The 13,498-nt window shown below is 43.1% G+C and overlaps 1 protein-coding gene across 2 annotated transcripts in view; it reads right to left on the bottom strand.

The window, feature by feature from the left end:
* The window catches only part of TRPM8 (transient receptor potential cation channel subfamily M member 8), a 160,822-nt gene that overhangs the window by 25,272 nt on the left and 122,052 nt on the right, over window positions 1-13,498 (bottom strand). For both annotated transcript variants that reach the window (XM_063645322.1, XM_055291029.2), the window contains 3 exons: window positions 11,275-11,416; window positions 9,963-10,134; window positions 7,315-7,492 (listed from right to left, as the gene is read on the bottom strand). In XM_063645322.1, coding sequence (XP_063501392.1) covers window positions 7,315-7,492; window positions 9,963-10,134; window positions 11,275-11,416 — 492 coding nt within the window. The remainder of the gene's footprint in view (window positions 1-7,314; window positions 7,493-9,962; window positions 10,135-11,274; window positions 11,417-13,498) is intronic.

The raw sequence follows: 13,498 nt of genomic DNA, 5'->3' as shown, positions 1-13,498 counted from the left end.
ATACCCAAAAGCCGTTTTGCATAAATAATGCATATTCAGGACTGGCTAGGCTGAGATTTATTTATACACCAAGGTACACTTGACCCATACGGCAGCAGCTTCCAAAATGTTCTTTTTCTCTCAAGTCAGTCCGGGACTCAGCCAAATAGACATGAGGGTTCTCCAGAGGGGGGCTCCTGAAGGAGCGATGCTTCCACCTGCTTTCCTAAAACAATGTTTACATTCTGTAGACATTGTTTTCAAATTCTGTAAAGGGGAGACTGAACTCTGCAGAAAAGGATTTTCTGGGCCAGCACATGCACACCCCCTCAGTAAAGCAAGCATCAGAGCAGCTTAGAGACCATCTCTCATGCCCAGGGTCTCACCCACCCCAACTGAGATGGTTTTCAAAGTCTCCTTGACAACCAGTGGCCATCTGGTGTTGTCCCTGAGAGAATTCTGCAATTTTCCCTTTACGCATCTCCAGTGATATCTTGTGCCCTTGGTGTCCTGTCTCTGGCAAACACCCAGCTGGCTGGAGACGTGCAGTGACAGCTGAGGTCCATCTGAAACCAGCTGAGCACCTTCAGCTGAACAGGAGAGGAGGAAGAAGGAGAGGCCATGCAGAGGGACAGCAGTTCAGAAACTCACTGAGAGTGGAAATGGTACCAAGAGGGAACAGACATTTAGAATTCAGATTGCTTTGTACATAAATGAAGTCCAGAAGTACCTTAAAAGAATAACACACCATGACCATGGAGTAGGATGACTAAATATTAAGAACATTTATATCATTCATCTTTTGTACAATGCATCATAATACTAGATCAAAAGGAAAAATAGCATTTCAATAGCTGCTAGAAAGTCTTCTGATCTAACATCCTTTTCTGATTAGGAAGAGAAAGAGAAAGGAGCTTAATAAACAAAAAAGGGGAGGAATTTTCCATGACATGATAAAAAGAAAAAAAAAGAAAAGTAATTTAGTAAGGAGACTTGTTCCAGAATAGATAAGGAAAACTTTAATAACCTTCCTACGTACCAAAAAGTAGTCACTGAAAAAACATAATAGAAAAAGTACCTTACTTTTTTCCCCCACCATAAGTGGCTGGAAACAAATTAACAAGGAATCTGCCAGACCCATATGAAAAAGACCATAAAACTTTACTGGGAAATTATATATGTTTGAATAAATGAAAATCATAGCATTTCTTCTCAATAGTAAGATGCCAAATTCCCTTAAATGATTCCACAAACCTAACATCATCATAATAATATTCACTAGAATTTTTGGGAGAAGGAGAAAGAAGAAAGAATTCACAAGATACACCTTAGGATCCTCTGTACAATTAATATACAAGAAATGCCAGAAAAGTTTTGAATAAGAATAATGAGGGAAACTTGTATAACAGATGTTAGAATGACTAAAAAAAAAAAAAAACAACTTCAGTAATCAAAGCCATTTGGTAGTAAAAACCAAAATACAAAGACAGATCCACAGAACAGAATGCCAAGTCTGCAAACAATTCACAAAGAAAAAGTAGATGCTAAAACAATGGCAGAATTTTCAAATACATTGAAATACAAGAAACTTGTCAGCTAACTCCCTATCAGGTGGACACCTCCTCCAAACTTTGCGTAGATTTCATGCGTTTTCCTTTGTCGCTCCTTCCCCAGCACACAGGCAGTTATCTAGCCAGTACTTCCCCATGGCCCGTGGTGACACTGACTTTTTGCTCTCTCTGATGAGCTGGTGTGTATGTTAAACTGTGTAACACATCCTGGTTCCCCTCTCATTCTGCAACATCAAAAAAGCAGGTACAAAGCCAACAACAGCCAGCAGTAAGAGATGACCAGCGATTGGATCGCACTGACTTTGGAACTGATCATTCAGGTTAGTATATTGCTAACAGAGTAACCAACTAAGACTGTGCCATATACTTGCACGAAGACCCAGGACATTTCTCTTCAACTTCAGGAAAAAGTCCAAATTCTTTAATATACCATAAAAGACTCTCCATAACCTAGCCCCTGCCTACATTTCCACCCTCCCCGGCTGCTGATTCCTCCCCAGACTAACATTATCTCTCCTGCTTCTACCTCTCCTACCAACACTCGGGGCTCTGGGTACATGATCTTTCAAGCAAACATCACCTCCATCTAGCTGCTGCTGCAGATCCTAGGCTCCCCCAGGCAACAATCTCACAATTAATAACTCCCTCCTCTGCAAATAGCCTCTCCATGCTGTTTGTATTACATTCTATTATATATATTATATTCATATGTTTTCATGTCATCTCTTCCCTTAACAGCAGGGACTTAACCTTTCTCTGCCTCCCACTCCTTATGTGTAAAATGGCAACAAGACTGCACCTGAGGCAGGTTAGATGAGGTGGTCAGAGCCTCCCCTGACAGGAAACAAGAAACTTGTCAAATTGATGAAGAGAACAAACCACCTAACAGTGCACAGACCGCATCCTGAGCTCGTGGTTAGAACATCCTACAGCAAAAAGGCGAGAGCAGAAGAGAAAAATCCCCACATTTGTACAAGCACAGAAACCCGTGATTAGTGTCCTTGGGCTGACCTGTGCTCATTATAATAGTAAAAAACACACCCCCGGGTGGAGATTTTAAATGCTTATAAGACATGTGACGGATGTACTAGCATGTACAGCCACTGCACATGTGGGCCTAAGAAACCACTCCTAACATGCTTAATAGCAATACCCCTTCCCACCCCTTCATGAATAATCATGCAAATTTCCCATAAAGGGAGATCCCCCAGTATTAGACAGAGCTGTCTTGCCTCTGAGCGGCCTGTTCTGACCAGATGCTAGAGTGTACTTTGGCTTTGCAATCAACTTGCTTGCTTTTGCTTTTGACTCACTTTCAAATTCTTTTCTGTCCCAAAGTCAAGAACCTGAACTAGCCCACCAGCTACACACCTACACAGAAATGAGTAATAATTAAATAAGGTGACCCCTGTAAAGCACTTGAACCTGTGCCCAGCATGGGAAAGCTTCAATAAATATTAGCTATTGTTACTATTACAATTATCTGTGCTCTTCTTTCTATTCTTTTCACCCTAATTCAATAACCTCCCTTAGACTGTCCACGCAGCACTCAAACGTTTAGTTTGTATCAGGTCATTATTTTCTTCCTTCTACTTTTCTGCATGTTTATATTACTCCTAAGATCTGAAGAACATTTTTAGAAATTATTCTACAGCAGGACATGTTTGACGAGTCCTTTTCAGAACTGCATGGGGTGAACTTATCTTCAGGACACAATGCTTATAAATGCCCTAGCTCCTGGTAAGTCGGCCTGGAGTCATTTACTGACTTTAAATTCACTTCCTGCCTCTGATAAGCCACACAGGTCCTGTGATCGATAATTTTAATGTAGAATAATCACAGAGGTTCACGTCCATTTCCTTTCTCTGTTGAATACCATCTAGAGAGCACTCCAATACTCCTTCAGAATTCCCAAGGGTACATTTGCATTGCAGTTAATAAGGTTGCCATTGTGTATGGTTAAGCTTTTAAATGAGTATTTTGATGTGGTGCCAGGGAAGGGTCACAGCCTGGGGCCATCTGCTCACAGAGTAAGCCCGGAACAACTTTAACAATGATCAGAAACAGCGTTCCAAGGATTTAACCTAAGGATAACAACACGGCGTCTCTCGCTGTTCTGGCGTTCCCAGACAGGTATTAGCCAGACAAACGCCTGTGGTTTAAGCCGGAGCTAATCGAGGAGGTTCCCCAAGGACAGGGATGTCGCAAGTTGTCACACTTAAGCACTGACTGGGGCAACAGTAGGATGTCATGCAGTGGCTCTGGCCTCGTGGGGAAGAGACCTGAGTTAAACCAGATAACGCACGGCCAGGACCACAGACTGCTGAGCTGTTGGGACTTCATCTCCTTCACCTGAAAGTGACAGACGAGGCTCCCATCTTGCTCAGCTCCAAATTCAATCATTTCATTATCAAAATACAGGTAATGGATTACAAAAGTGCCACGGTTCTCGTGAATGGCTCCTTCAGACAGCTCACGTGCATAGATTCAAGAAAGCTCTAAATATTTTACCATGTGCCTCGCTGGGGTTTACCAAGTTAGCATAATTCAAAGGCCATGGCTTTAGGAGCTGTTAGTCTTTTTGTTTAATGTCTGTAAATATAGTTAGTGGTAAGTTCTTACAGGACTATCTGGTGTAGCTATGACATCTTATCACTGTAAGGAAAAGCCTGAAGCCATCCCACTTCGCCCTCACCTTTGCTTCAGGTTTTGGGATTGGTCTGCTTTTTCTCCCTCTCTTGTGGAGACATAATCACCCATAACCTGCTGCTTCTCTCTGCAGCTCAGATGTTGGCCCCTCTGACGTTTGGACACCATTTGGACATCGGCTGGCTGCCTGTGAGTCAGACAGGTTTCTGGATCCCCAAGTCCCTCCCTGCCACCAGCTAGGTGGTGAAGGAGAGTTTCACCTTCCCTCCTTAGGGCCATGTGGAACTAGCAGCCACATAATCTTCATGGCCCAGGCACCTGGCACAGAGCAGATGTTAAACTTTTATGTGATGATTCTCTTGTTGATTTGTTACTCACCATTGGTGCTTCTCAGTATATAACACACCAGGAAGCTAAGCTCATAACTAATAACTAAATAATGAACTAAACATGGGTAAGAACCCATTTTTTTCATTCATTGAATAAACCACAAAGTGCCAGGTGCCGAGATGGCGGGCACAATCTTCACCCTCCAGAGTTCACCATTCTCAAGGAAAGAAGGTTGTTACTATGCAAGTAAAAGAGTGCCATAGGGGCTCAAAGGGTCTCTATGTGAAGTGGGCAGGCCATCAGGTACAACCCTGGCAAAAGACAATTCCTGGCTCTGTAAAGGGCAAGCAGGAACTGGGCAGGAAGAGAAGTTCGGGATGGAACAGGCAATCCAGAGGACAAGTATGTGCAAAGCATCAGGCATGGCAGATCACCCTGTTTAAAGACCAGCATATGGAAGGCCTGCCAGGGGACAGAGAGCAGGGGATGAGCATGGTGGGGAAGCTGAGAAGCCTGAAATTTATTCTGAATGCTGTAGGGAAACACTGAAATCCTTCCAGAATTTTAAGCAGAACAATGACTGTGTTAGTCCGTTTTCACGCTGATGATAAAGACATACCCAAAACTGGGAAATTTACAAAAAAAAAAAAAAAAAGAAGAAGAAGTTCAATGGACTCACAGTTCCACGTGGCTGGGGAGGCCTCACAATCATGATGGAAAGCAAGGAGGAGCAAGTCACGTCTTACGTGGATGGCAGCAGGCAAAGAGAATGAGAGCCAAGCAAAAGGGGTTTCCCCTTATAAAACCATCAGATCTCATGAGACATATTCACTACCATGAGAATAGTATGGGGGAAACCACCCCCATGATTCGATTATCTCCTACTGGGTCCCTCCCACAACATGAGGGAATTATGGGAGCTACCATTCAAGGTGAGATTTGGGTGGGGACACAGCCAAACCACATCGGTGACGTTTCGGAAACATCACTTTTGGTCACAGTGTAAAGAAGACTGGAGTGGACTGGAGAAGGACATCTCTGGACACTGGGAGAGCAGATGGCCACACACTGCTCAGTCCCTTTGCTATGTGATGTCCCCAGAGGTATGTGCTTCCACAGGTATGTGCTTCCACACAGCCCTGCTCAGGGGGAGGCCACTGGCCAAATGAGGCAGGTGACCCTCATCTGCAGTCCTTGGGCATCTTGGAATCTCAGGGTTCTATTTGACAATTGTCTTTTCCTTATATTCTTGTCTAAATTACGAATGTAATGTGTGATCATTGTAACCAGTGAAGTATATATACGATTTTTAAAGTTCATGTTTTTATTGTTAGAAAACAGTATTATGCCATAAAATTAATTTGCAATTTGTTTTTTATATTTAAAAAATATCATCCTTTCAAGTTAATAGATACAGATCAAACTTTGTCTTTTAAGAGCGGCATAATATTCCACAGTGTGGATACAGCACACTTTCTTTAGCCTCCCACTAGCGATAGACATCAAATAGTGATCTAATAAACATCTTTGTACATACATCTTTAGGATAGATTCCCAGATGTGAGAGAGTTCCGACAGAGGTTTGCATGTTTTTCCTTTAATAACTATTTTCGAAGTACTTTCCTAAGAATGGGAAGCGAGTCAGGTTCCCAGTAGCAATGTCCATTTCCCAGCATCATCCCAACACCAGAGACTCCCTTTAACTTTTGTTCATCTGCTGGGTTTAAAACAGCGTTTCCTTGTTTCCATCTGAACTTTCCTATCCACAAGATTAAGTCCTTTTTTATATGCTTATTGGCCATTGGACTCTTCTTTCTCTGAATTATTTATTTTCTCTGACAAGTTTTCTATGGGTGGTCTTTCTCTTATAAATTCACAAGAGCTCTTTCTATATTAGGAGATAAAAGCCTTTGTTCATTATATGCATTGCAAACATTTCCCCTAATTTATCAATTATATAAAACTGTTTTATATAATCAAATATGTTTATCTTCTCATTCAGAGTTTCTAGGTTTCTGGTTTTGAATAAAGAGTTCCCTTCCACCCAAAGGTTTAACAGATAATGTATTAAATGTGCATATTTGTTGGTTAATTTTCTTTCTGACCATGATGGGATTTGTGCACTGAAAATGCTGATATACCTTGAAGGAACAATATAAAACCAAGGCTCTCCCACTGAAACTACCACTGGGGCTCTTTGAAACCCTCCTAAGAAAGATGGAGAGGAAATGAAAAACATCATTTTCTAAATATATCAAGGAGAATTACCAATATTATTCCCTCCAACCTCATCAGGCGTGAGCCCTAAAGGAGAGTCACTCTCCAGTCTCTGCTCTTTGTATTCTGATTTAAACTGAAAACTTTAAAACAGTAATTAACTAAAGTCTGAGTCCTGTAAATCCTAGAATCCATACCACTGAGCCCCATAACATATAAGGCACGTTGGAGATGAGTTAAACTACATTTCCGTCACCAGTGGGTGATGTTGTTACCAACCTTGTGGAGCTCCAAAGAGCTTGCTAAATGAATGCCAAATATGCAGTCTGGATTTGATGAAGATTGTCACAGGTGCTTGTCTTCAGTGTCAAATAAACTCAAGGCACAGTTTATATTTTTAATATGGTCCCTTTAAAAAGGCCCCACTCCCTCTAGTCCACCAATCCCCCAAAAGATCTCTAAAGTATGTTCCTCAAAGGTGGGACCCTTGTGATGCTCCCAGCACCTCCAGCCTGGCATGGGGCCTGGCCCAGGGTGGACATCAGTGAACATGTGACTGAACACATACCCAAACATGGCGACCAGCAGGTTGACCAGCAGGATGTTGGTGGATAACATGTAGATGCACACCAGGGGGATGGTGATCCACTCGGGGAACCGGGGCAGGTTGTGCTCATCCAGCTCCACACACAGTGGCTTGGACTCATTCCCAGTGAAGGTGCAGTGGGCAAAGTCATACGTGGTACCTGAGGATGTAGAAACCAACAGGCAAAGTGAGGACCCTCTGGAGGGGTGAGAGCGATGGCATCCCCAGGGCCACAAGAACATGGTGGTCATGAAATGTCTTAGGCCTTCTTCTGAGGCACTTTATCCAAACAAGTCATAGTCCTTAGAATCACCTGTTCATCTGCTCAATGCATATTTACTGAGCAGTACTAAGAAAAAGGGGCTTTGTTAAGATCAAGATAAAAGGAAGGGCCAAGTGAACATGTTCTTTGCCCTCAAGAACGTTCCAGCCTCTTTGGATAGGCAGATAATCAACCACACACATTTAAAGTCTCAGCCCATGTAAAGTGCTAAGAAGGACACACACAGTGCTCTGAGAAGCATAAACTGAGACAGCTCATCCAGGTGCAGCTTCCCAAGAAGGAAGGGTCTCAGAACTGAGAGCAGAGGATGAGCAGCAGGAACGTGAACTAATGGGGAGGGTGGCAGCCTAGAGCACCCCACAGAGGCAACAGCATGTGCAAAGGCCCTGTGGTGGGGGCGGGGTGGGGTTTGTAAACATCAGTGGAAATGGGAGAATAAGATGCGCACTGAGCAGACATATTAACTTTTTACATCTTTTTTTTCTTCAGACGGAATCTCACTCTGATGCCAAGGCTTGAGTGCAGTGGCACTATCTCAGCTCACTGCAACCTCTACCTCCCAGGTTCAAGTGATTCTCCTGCCTCAGCCTCCCGAGTAGCTGGGATTACAGGCATCAGCCACCATTCCCAGCTAATTTTTGTATTTTTAGTAGAGACAGGGTTTCACCATGTTGACCAGGCTGGTCTCGAACTCTTGTCCTCAGGTGATCCGCCTGCCTCGGCCTCCCAAAGTGCTGGGATTACAGGCATAAGCCACCATCCCCGGCCTACTTTTAAAATCTTTACACCGAAGTGATGGGAAGCCATGAGGCTGTTTTAAGCAGAGGAATGACACATCAGATTCCCTTTTCCAAAGAATGGCTCTGGCTGCAGCACAGATCAGAAGGGGCTCGAGGGGAAGGAAGGTGAGGAGGTTGTGCCTAAGACTCAGGCAGGCAAGCGATGAGGATGGCTTACGGGGTGGCAGTGGTGATGGAAAAAACAGATTTCAAAAAAACATTTAGGAGATAAAAATCAACAAAACTAGCGGATGAACTGAATAGAGGGGAATGAAATCTGAGAAGTTGTTAAGGACAACAATGAGGCTTCTGACAGCTCTGTTCACACAACTGTGTGGATGGTGGCAGCCGACCTTCACAGGAGGGCATTGGGGGAAGTTTGGGTCTGGAAGTGGGCATCAAGACCCTTTTATTAGGATGTGCCAAGGTGCATCTGAGAAATCTCAGAGGAGGGGGCAATGGGTACAAACGTCTGGCCTCTGAGAGCTGCTCTGTGCCAGAGATCCTCATCTGAGCATGTGTGGGGTCACACTGGCCAGTGAGAGACCCTGTGGAGAAGATGGTGCTTTACCAGTTGTGCCCATGAAACAGAGACAGCAAAATGCAGTCACTTCCTGGGGGCACACAGCACATGAGTGGCTACCTTGGATCTGAACCCTGCCTGCCAATTCCTCTTTAGACCCCCATGGAACTAAAATGATGGACGTGGAGGGTTGTTATGAGGATGAAATGCGTCTGCTTCTATAAAGCAGCAGGCACAGTGTGCAGACTGGGCGTGACAATACCAAGGTGCCTTTCCACCACTGCAGGGGAGAAGAGCTGTTTCTAAGGTCTTGGAAGAGGCTTCAGCAGATGGGGCCGGAGAGACTTATGAGGCCAGGAGGATAACAGAGAAAACAACAGGAACGGAGAACCGTGACCAGGAGGAGCAGGCTCTGGTTCAGGGAAACCATCAGGATGGTTTTATCGTGGCAGGGTAGGAAATGACAAGCCAAGGCTATTGTCAGCATCCTAAAGATGCTTCAGCCCATCCATCCAAAACACACACAATTTACATAGCCCCTCACTTTCCTTCTGTAAATCGGGTGTGGGCAAATTAAAACCATCTGTGCCACCATCAGCCTGCCTCCAAAAACCAGTTGGCAGTGGCCTAACTAACACCGGAAGTCTAAATTCCAGGTTCCAATGTGGATTTTCCAATGTTGCTCTTTTTGAAAGAAATGGGAGCCCAGTCACTCTGTTATATGGACGAGTACAACTCACAACCCTGGTTTCTAAACTAGTAAGTCTTGTTGCCTTCCATTGCCACATTGTTAATTGAAAATATCAGAATCACTACTTTTAAAAAGGTTTAAAAATTGAAATGTTGGGCACCATCTGCAAGGCTGATGTAAAATCTTGCTTAAGAGCAAAGAAGAGGTTTCGAGGAGTTAGTTTTTACTCTGTCGTGTTGGACTCTGTTTCATGTGCGTGCTTCTGAAGTGCGGTCTCCAGGGCAGCCCTGGGGATTGGTTCAGGGAGCAAATGCCTCCTCCAAGCTGTTTCCACCTGAGCCAAGTCAGGCTTACCGTCCACGTCACTGGGCACCTGGCCGAACATGGCCAGGTAGGGCTCGTAGATGACCGAACGGAATATCCACCTCCAGCGCTGCTCATTCTGCCTAAGGATCCCTTGCCTGGCCACGCCGAAGGCCACCATCCACACCGCAAAGAGGAACAGGAAGAAGAACACGTCGATCAGCTGTCGGGAGAGGACAGGAGAGCAGAGTCAGGACCCTGCCAACAGTCAGCAATTCCCCCCAGCCCGGCCGTCCTCAGTGGACCATGGAGAAGAGCAGCAGTTCCAGGGCTCAGAGCATCTAAGTCATCCAGAGTTCACTGACTCATTGACAAAAGCGGTCATCATCATCTCTGGATCTTAAGACATCTGTCTTCCAGAGTTAAAACCGGTTTGATGCATTTTTGCTTGCTGATCTCCAAACCAGCCCAGCAACAGCAGCTTTCTGAGTGGGAGCCCAGCTCTAGAGCAAACAAGGAATCTAAGTTTTGGAGGACTTCTCTGTCCCTATACCTCATGATTTTGATATATTTTTAAACCCAAAATTATTTTTGTAGTTTGTTGGTTTATTTGCTTGTTTGGAAAATAAAAGTTATCCTTATTAGACAAGAATGGACCATTTAATATTTTTTAAATTTTGTGCACACATAGCATGACTTCATGGTGACTGGATGTCCCAGAAATGCTTTGAATTAAAACCACAAACTCAAAGAACCTCAGTGTTGGAATGGAGCTTCCAGATGAGCTCATCTCAATGTTCATCTGATTTAAAGACAGAAACGGTGGAGGTTTGGGTCATCTGGAAAACAAGTTTAGGAAAGCAACACCATCCATGTGTAATTCTTTCCATTATGTGTATTTAACAAGCCTGCTATAACCTTTCCCTGTATTTATATTACACAGTTACATGATTCAGGCTCCAATCCTCACTATGCATCTAGCTCACTGCTTCTCTCTGGACAAACATAGTCCTCCTTGGACTCCACTGTCCCCATGTATAAAATTGGCATAAAAGTCCCTCCCCTACCTACACTCTTAGCAAACTGTCAAGACTCAAATGAAAGTAACTTGTGAAGTATAAAATCTAAATAAGTATGAGGTTATTTGTTAACAATGCACTAAATGACACTGTTTGCTCCTCACAACCATCTTTCATTAAATTTTAACCTGGGAGAGGCCCCTGATGAAATACATCAAAGAAAGTAAATGTTACTGATGGTGAAATGCAACAGTCGTTCTAAGGACAAAATCCTCCTATCAACTATTAAGAGAACTCTGGGCCCCGCAAGAAAAATGGTGACTACAAATATTCTTGACTCTTACCATCCTCTGCAGCATTATAATCTTGGGTCCTAAGTTTCTGCTTACAGTAAAAATGTGGATCAATCTTAGAGTGAAAATAATGTAGTCCAGACAGAAAATGACTCGTCCAGAATACAAAGAGCTTTTATTAGAAGAGTGGAGCCTAGAGGGAAAAGAAGGAACAGAATTCATGAGATATTGACAAAACATTCCCAAGTTTTGTTTCTAAAAATAACCCAATTTCAAGAAACAGGCAAGAGCTGGAAGGTTGAGTGAGTGAAAATAGGCCAGAAACACCACCCAGCAAAGGCCATGATCTTCTGCTTTCATGGCCTCAAGTACAGTCAAGGACATGAAAAGACATGAAAAGCAAAGACATCTCACCAAACTGAGCTCTCAGAGGTTCCTGTCTCTTTAGCCTGCCATCCTCACACACTACTGCAGGAAACTAACCATGCTATTGCTAACTTCCCTGGCTCACACGGCTTCTATAACGATGCCAACCCCCAGCCCACCCCCATGACCACTTGGGACTTCACCCTGCCAGCTTTCCCCTAATGAAACTTACCTCATTTGCACCAGATCATTTGATTATCTAACCACCTGCTAATGTGCTCATTGAAAGCCATCTGTGCTTTCTAACTAGAGTGATCTAGAATCATATCCAACCAACTGTGGCTCAAATGCTGAAACCTTAAACCCAACCAGAAAGGGAGAATATCTGAAGAGGAAATTGACGTTTTTACCCCATTCAAATTGGAGGGTGAACACTCATTGTAAACCATCTCATTCTGTATAAGTGTAAATATGAATGGTTAAGATTCTTTACAAAATGACATCATTTGAAAGTACTACTCATATGTAATTGCTAGCTTATCTTTTTTAAAAAATTGAAACAGGGTCTCGCTATGTTGCTTAGGCTGGTCTCGAACTCCTGGGCTCAAGTGATCCTCCCAACTCAGCCTCCCAAAGTGTTGGGATTACAGATGTGAGCCACCATGTCCAGTTGCTAGCTTTATCTTAAAAGCTATTTGGGGACAACAGGCCAGTTAGGATGCAGGCTAGGCAATGCGAACCATGGTTTGGGGCATACCCTAATCTCTCTACGATGTGGAATACACATTGTTTTTTTGGTGGTAATGTGTGGTTGGCTTTTCTAATCCTGCATTCTGGCTGTGCCATTGAGGAAATATGCTTGTAACTGGAAGGGCAGACTCCACAGCCAGCATTCAAATCAAAGTTACGTGCATATTAGAAGATCATATGGCCCAACATGAAACAATACCGTATGATAGTTAACATTCTCAGCATCTTCTCCTCTCATTTGACCCAGCAATCCCATTACTGAGTACATACCTGAAGAAAATAAATCATTCTACCAAAAAGACACATACACTCATATGTACATTGCAGCACTATTCACAATAGCAAAGACATGAAACCAACCTAGATGCCCATCAGTGGTGGACTGGATAAAGAAAATGTGACACATATACTCCGTAGAATACTACACAGCCATAAAAAAAGAACATGGACACAGCTCGAGGCCATTATGCTAAGTGAGTTAATGCAGGAACAGAAAACCAAATACCATATGTTCTCACTTATAAGTGGGAGGTAAATAGTGAGTACATATGGACATAAAGATGGGAATAATAAACACTGGGAACTCCAAAAGGGGGAAAGGAGAGAGGGGGCTGCCTGTTGGGTACTATACTCACTACCTGGGTTGGTTCAACATGCAAATCAATAATTGTGATTCACTACATAAACAGAATTAAAAACAAAATCTGCACAACCATCTCAATAGATGTAGAAAAGGCTTTCAATAAAATCCAACATCCTTTCTTGATAAAAAAAAAAAAAAACTCAACAAACTAAGCATTGAAGGAATGGACTTCAAAATAATAAGAACCGTCTATGACAAATCCACAGCCAGTATCATATTGAATGGGCAAAAGCTGGAAGCATTCCACTTAATAACTGGAAGAAGACAAGGATGTTCACTCTCACCACTCATATTCAACATAGTACTAGAAGTCCTAGCCAGAGCAATCCGACAAGAGAAAGAAATAGAAAGTATCCAAATAGGAAAAGAAGAAGTCAAATTATCTCTCTTTTCTAATAATATGATTCTATACCTAGAAAACCTTAAAGACTTTCCAAAGTGTCCTAGAACAGATAAGTGACTTCAGTAAAGTTTCAGAATACAAAATCAATAAACAATAATCAGTAGAATTTCTCA

This window comes from Symphalangus syndactylus, chromosome 8 (assembly GCF_028878055.3).
Source record: "Symphalangus syndactylus isolate Jambi chromosome 8, NHGRI_mSymSyn1-v2.1_pri, whole genome shotgun sequence".
Taxonomy (NCBI): domain Eukaryota; kingdom Metazoa; phylum Chordata; class Mammalia; order Primates; family Hylobatidae; genus Symphalangus; species Symphalangus syndactylus.
This window is presented reverse-complemented; position numbering and strand designations above follow the sequence as displayed.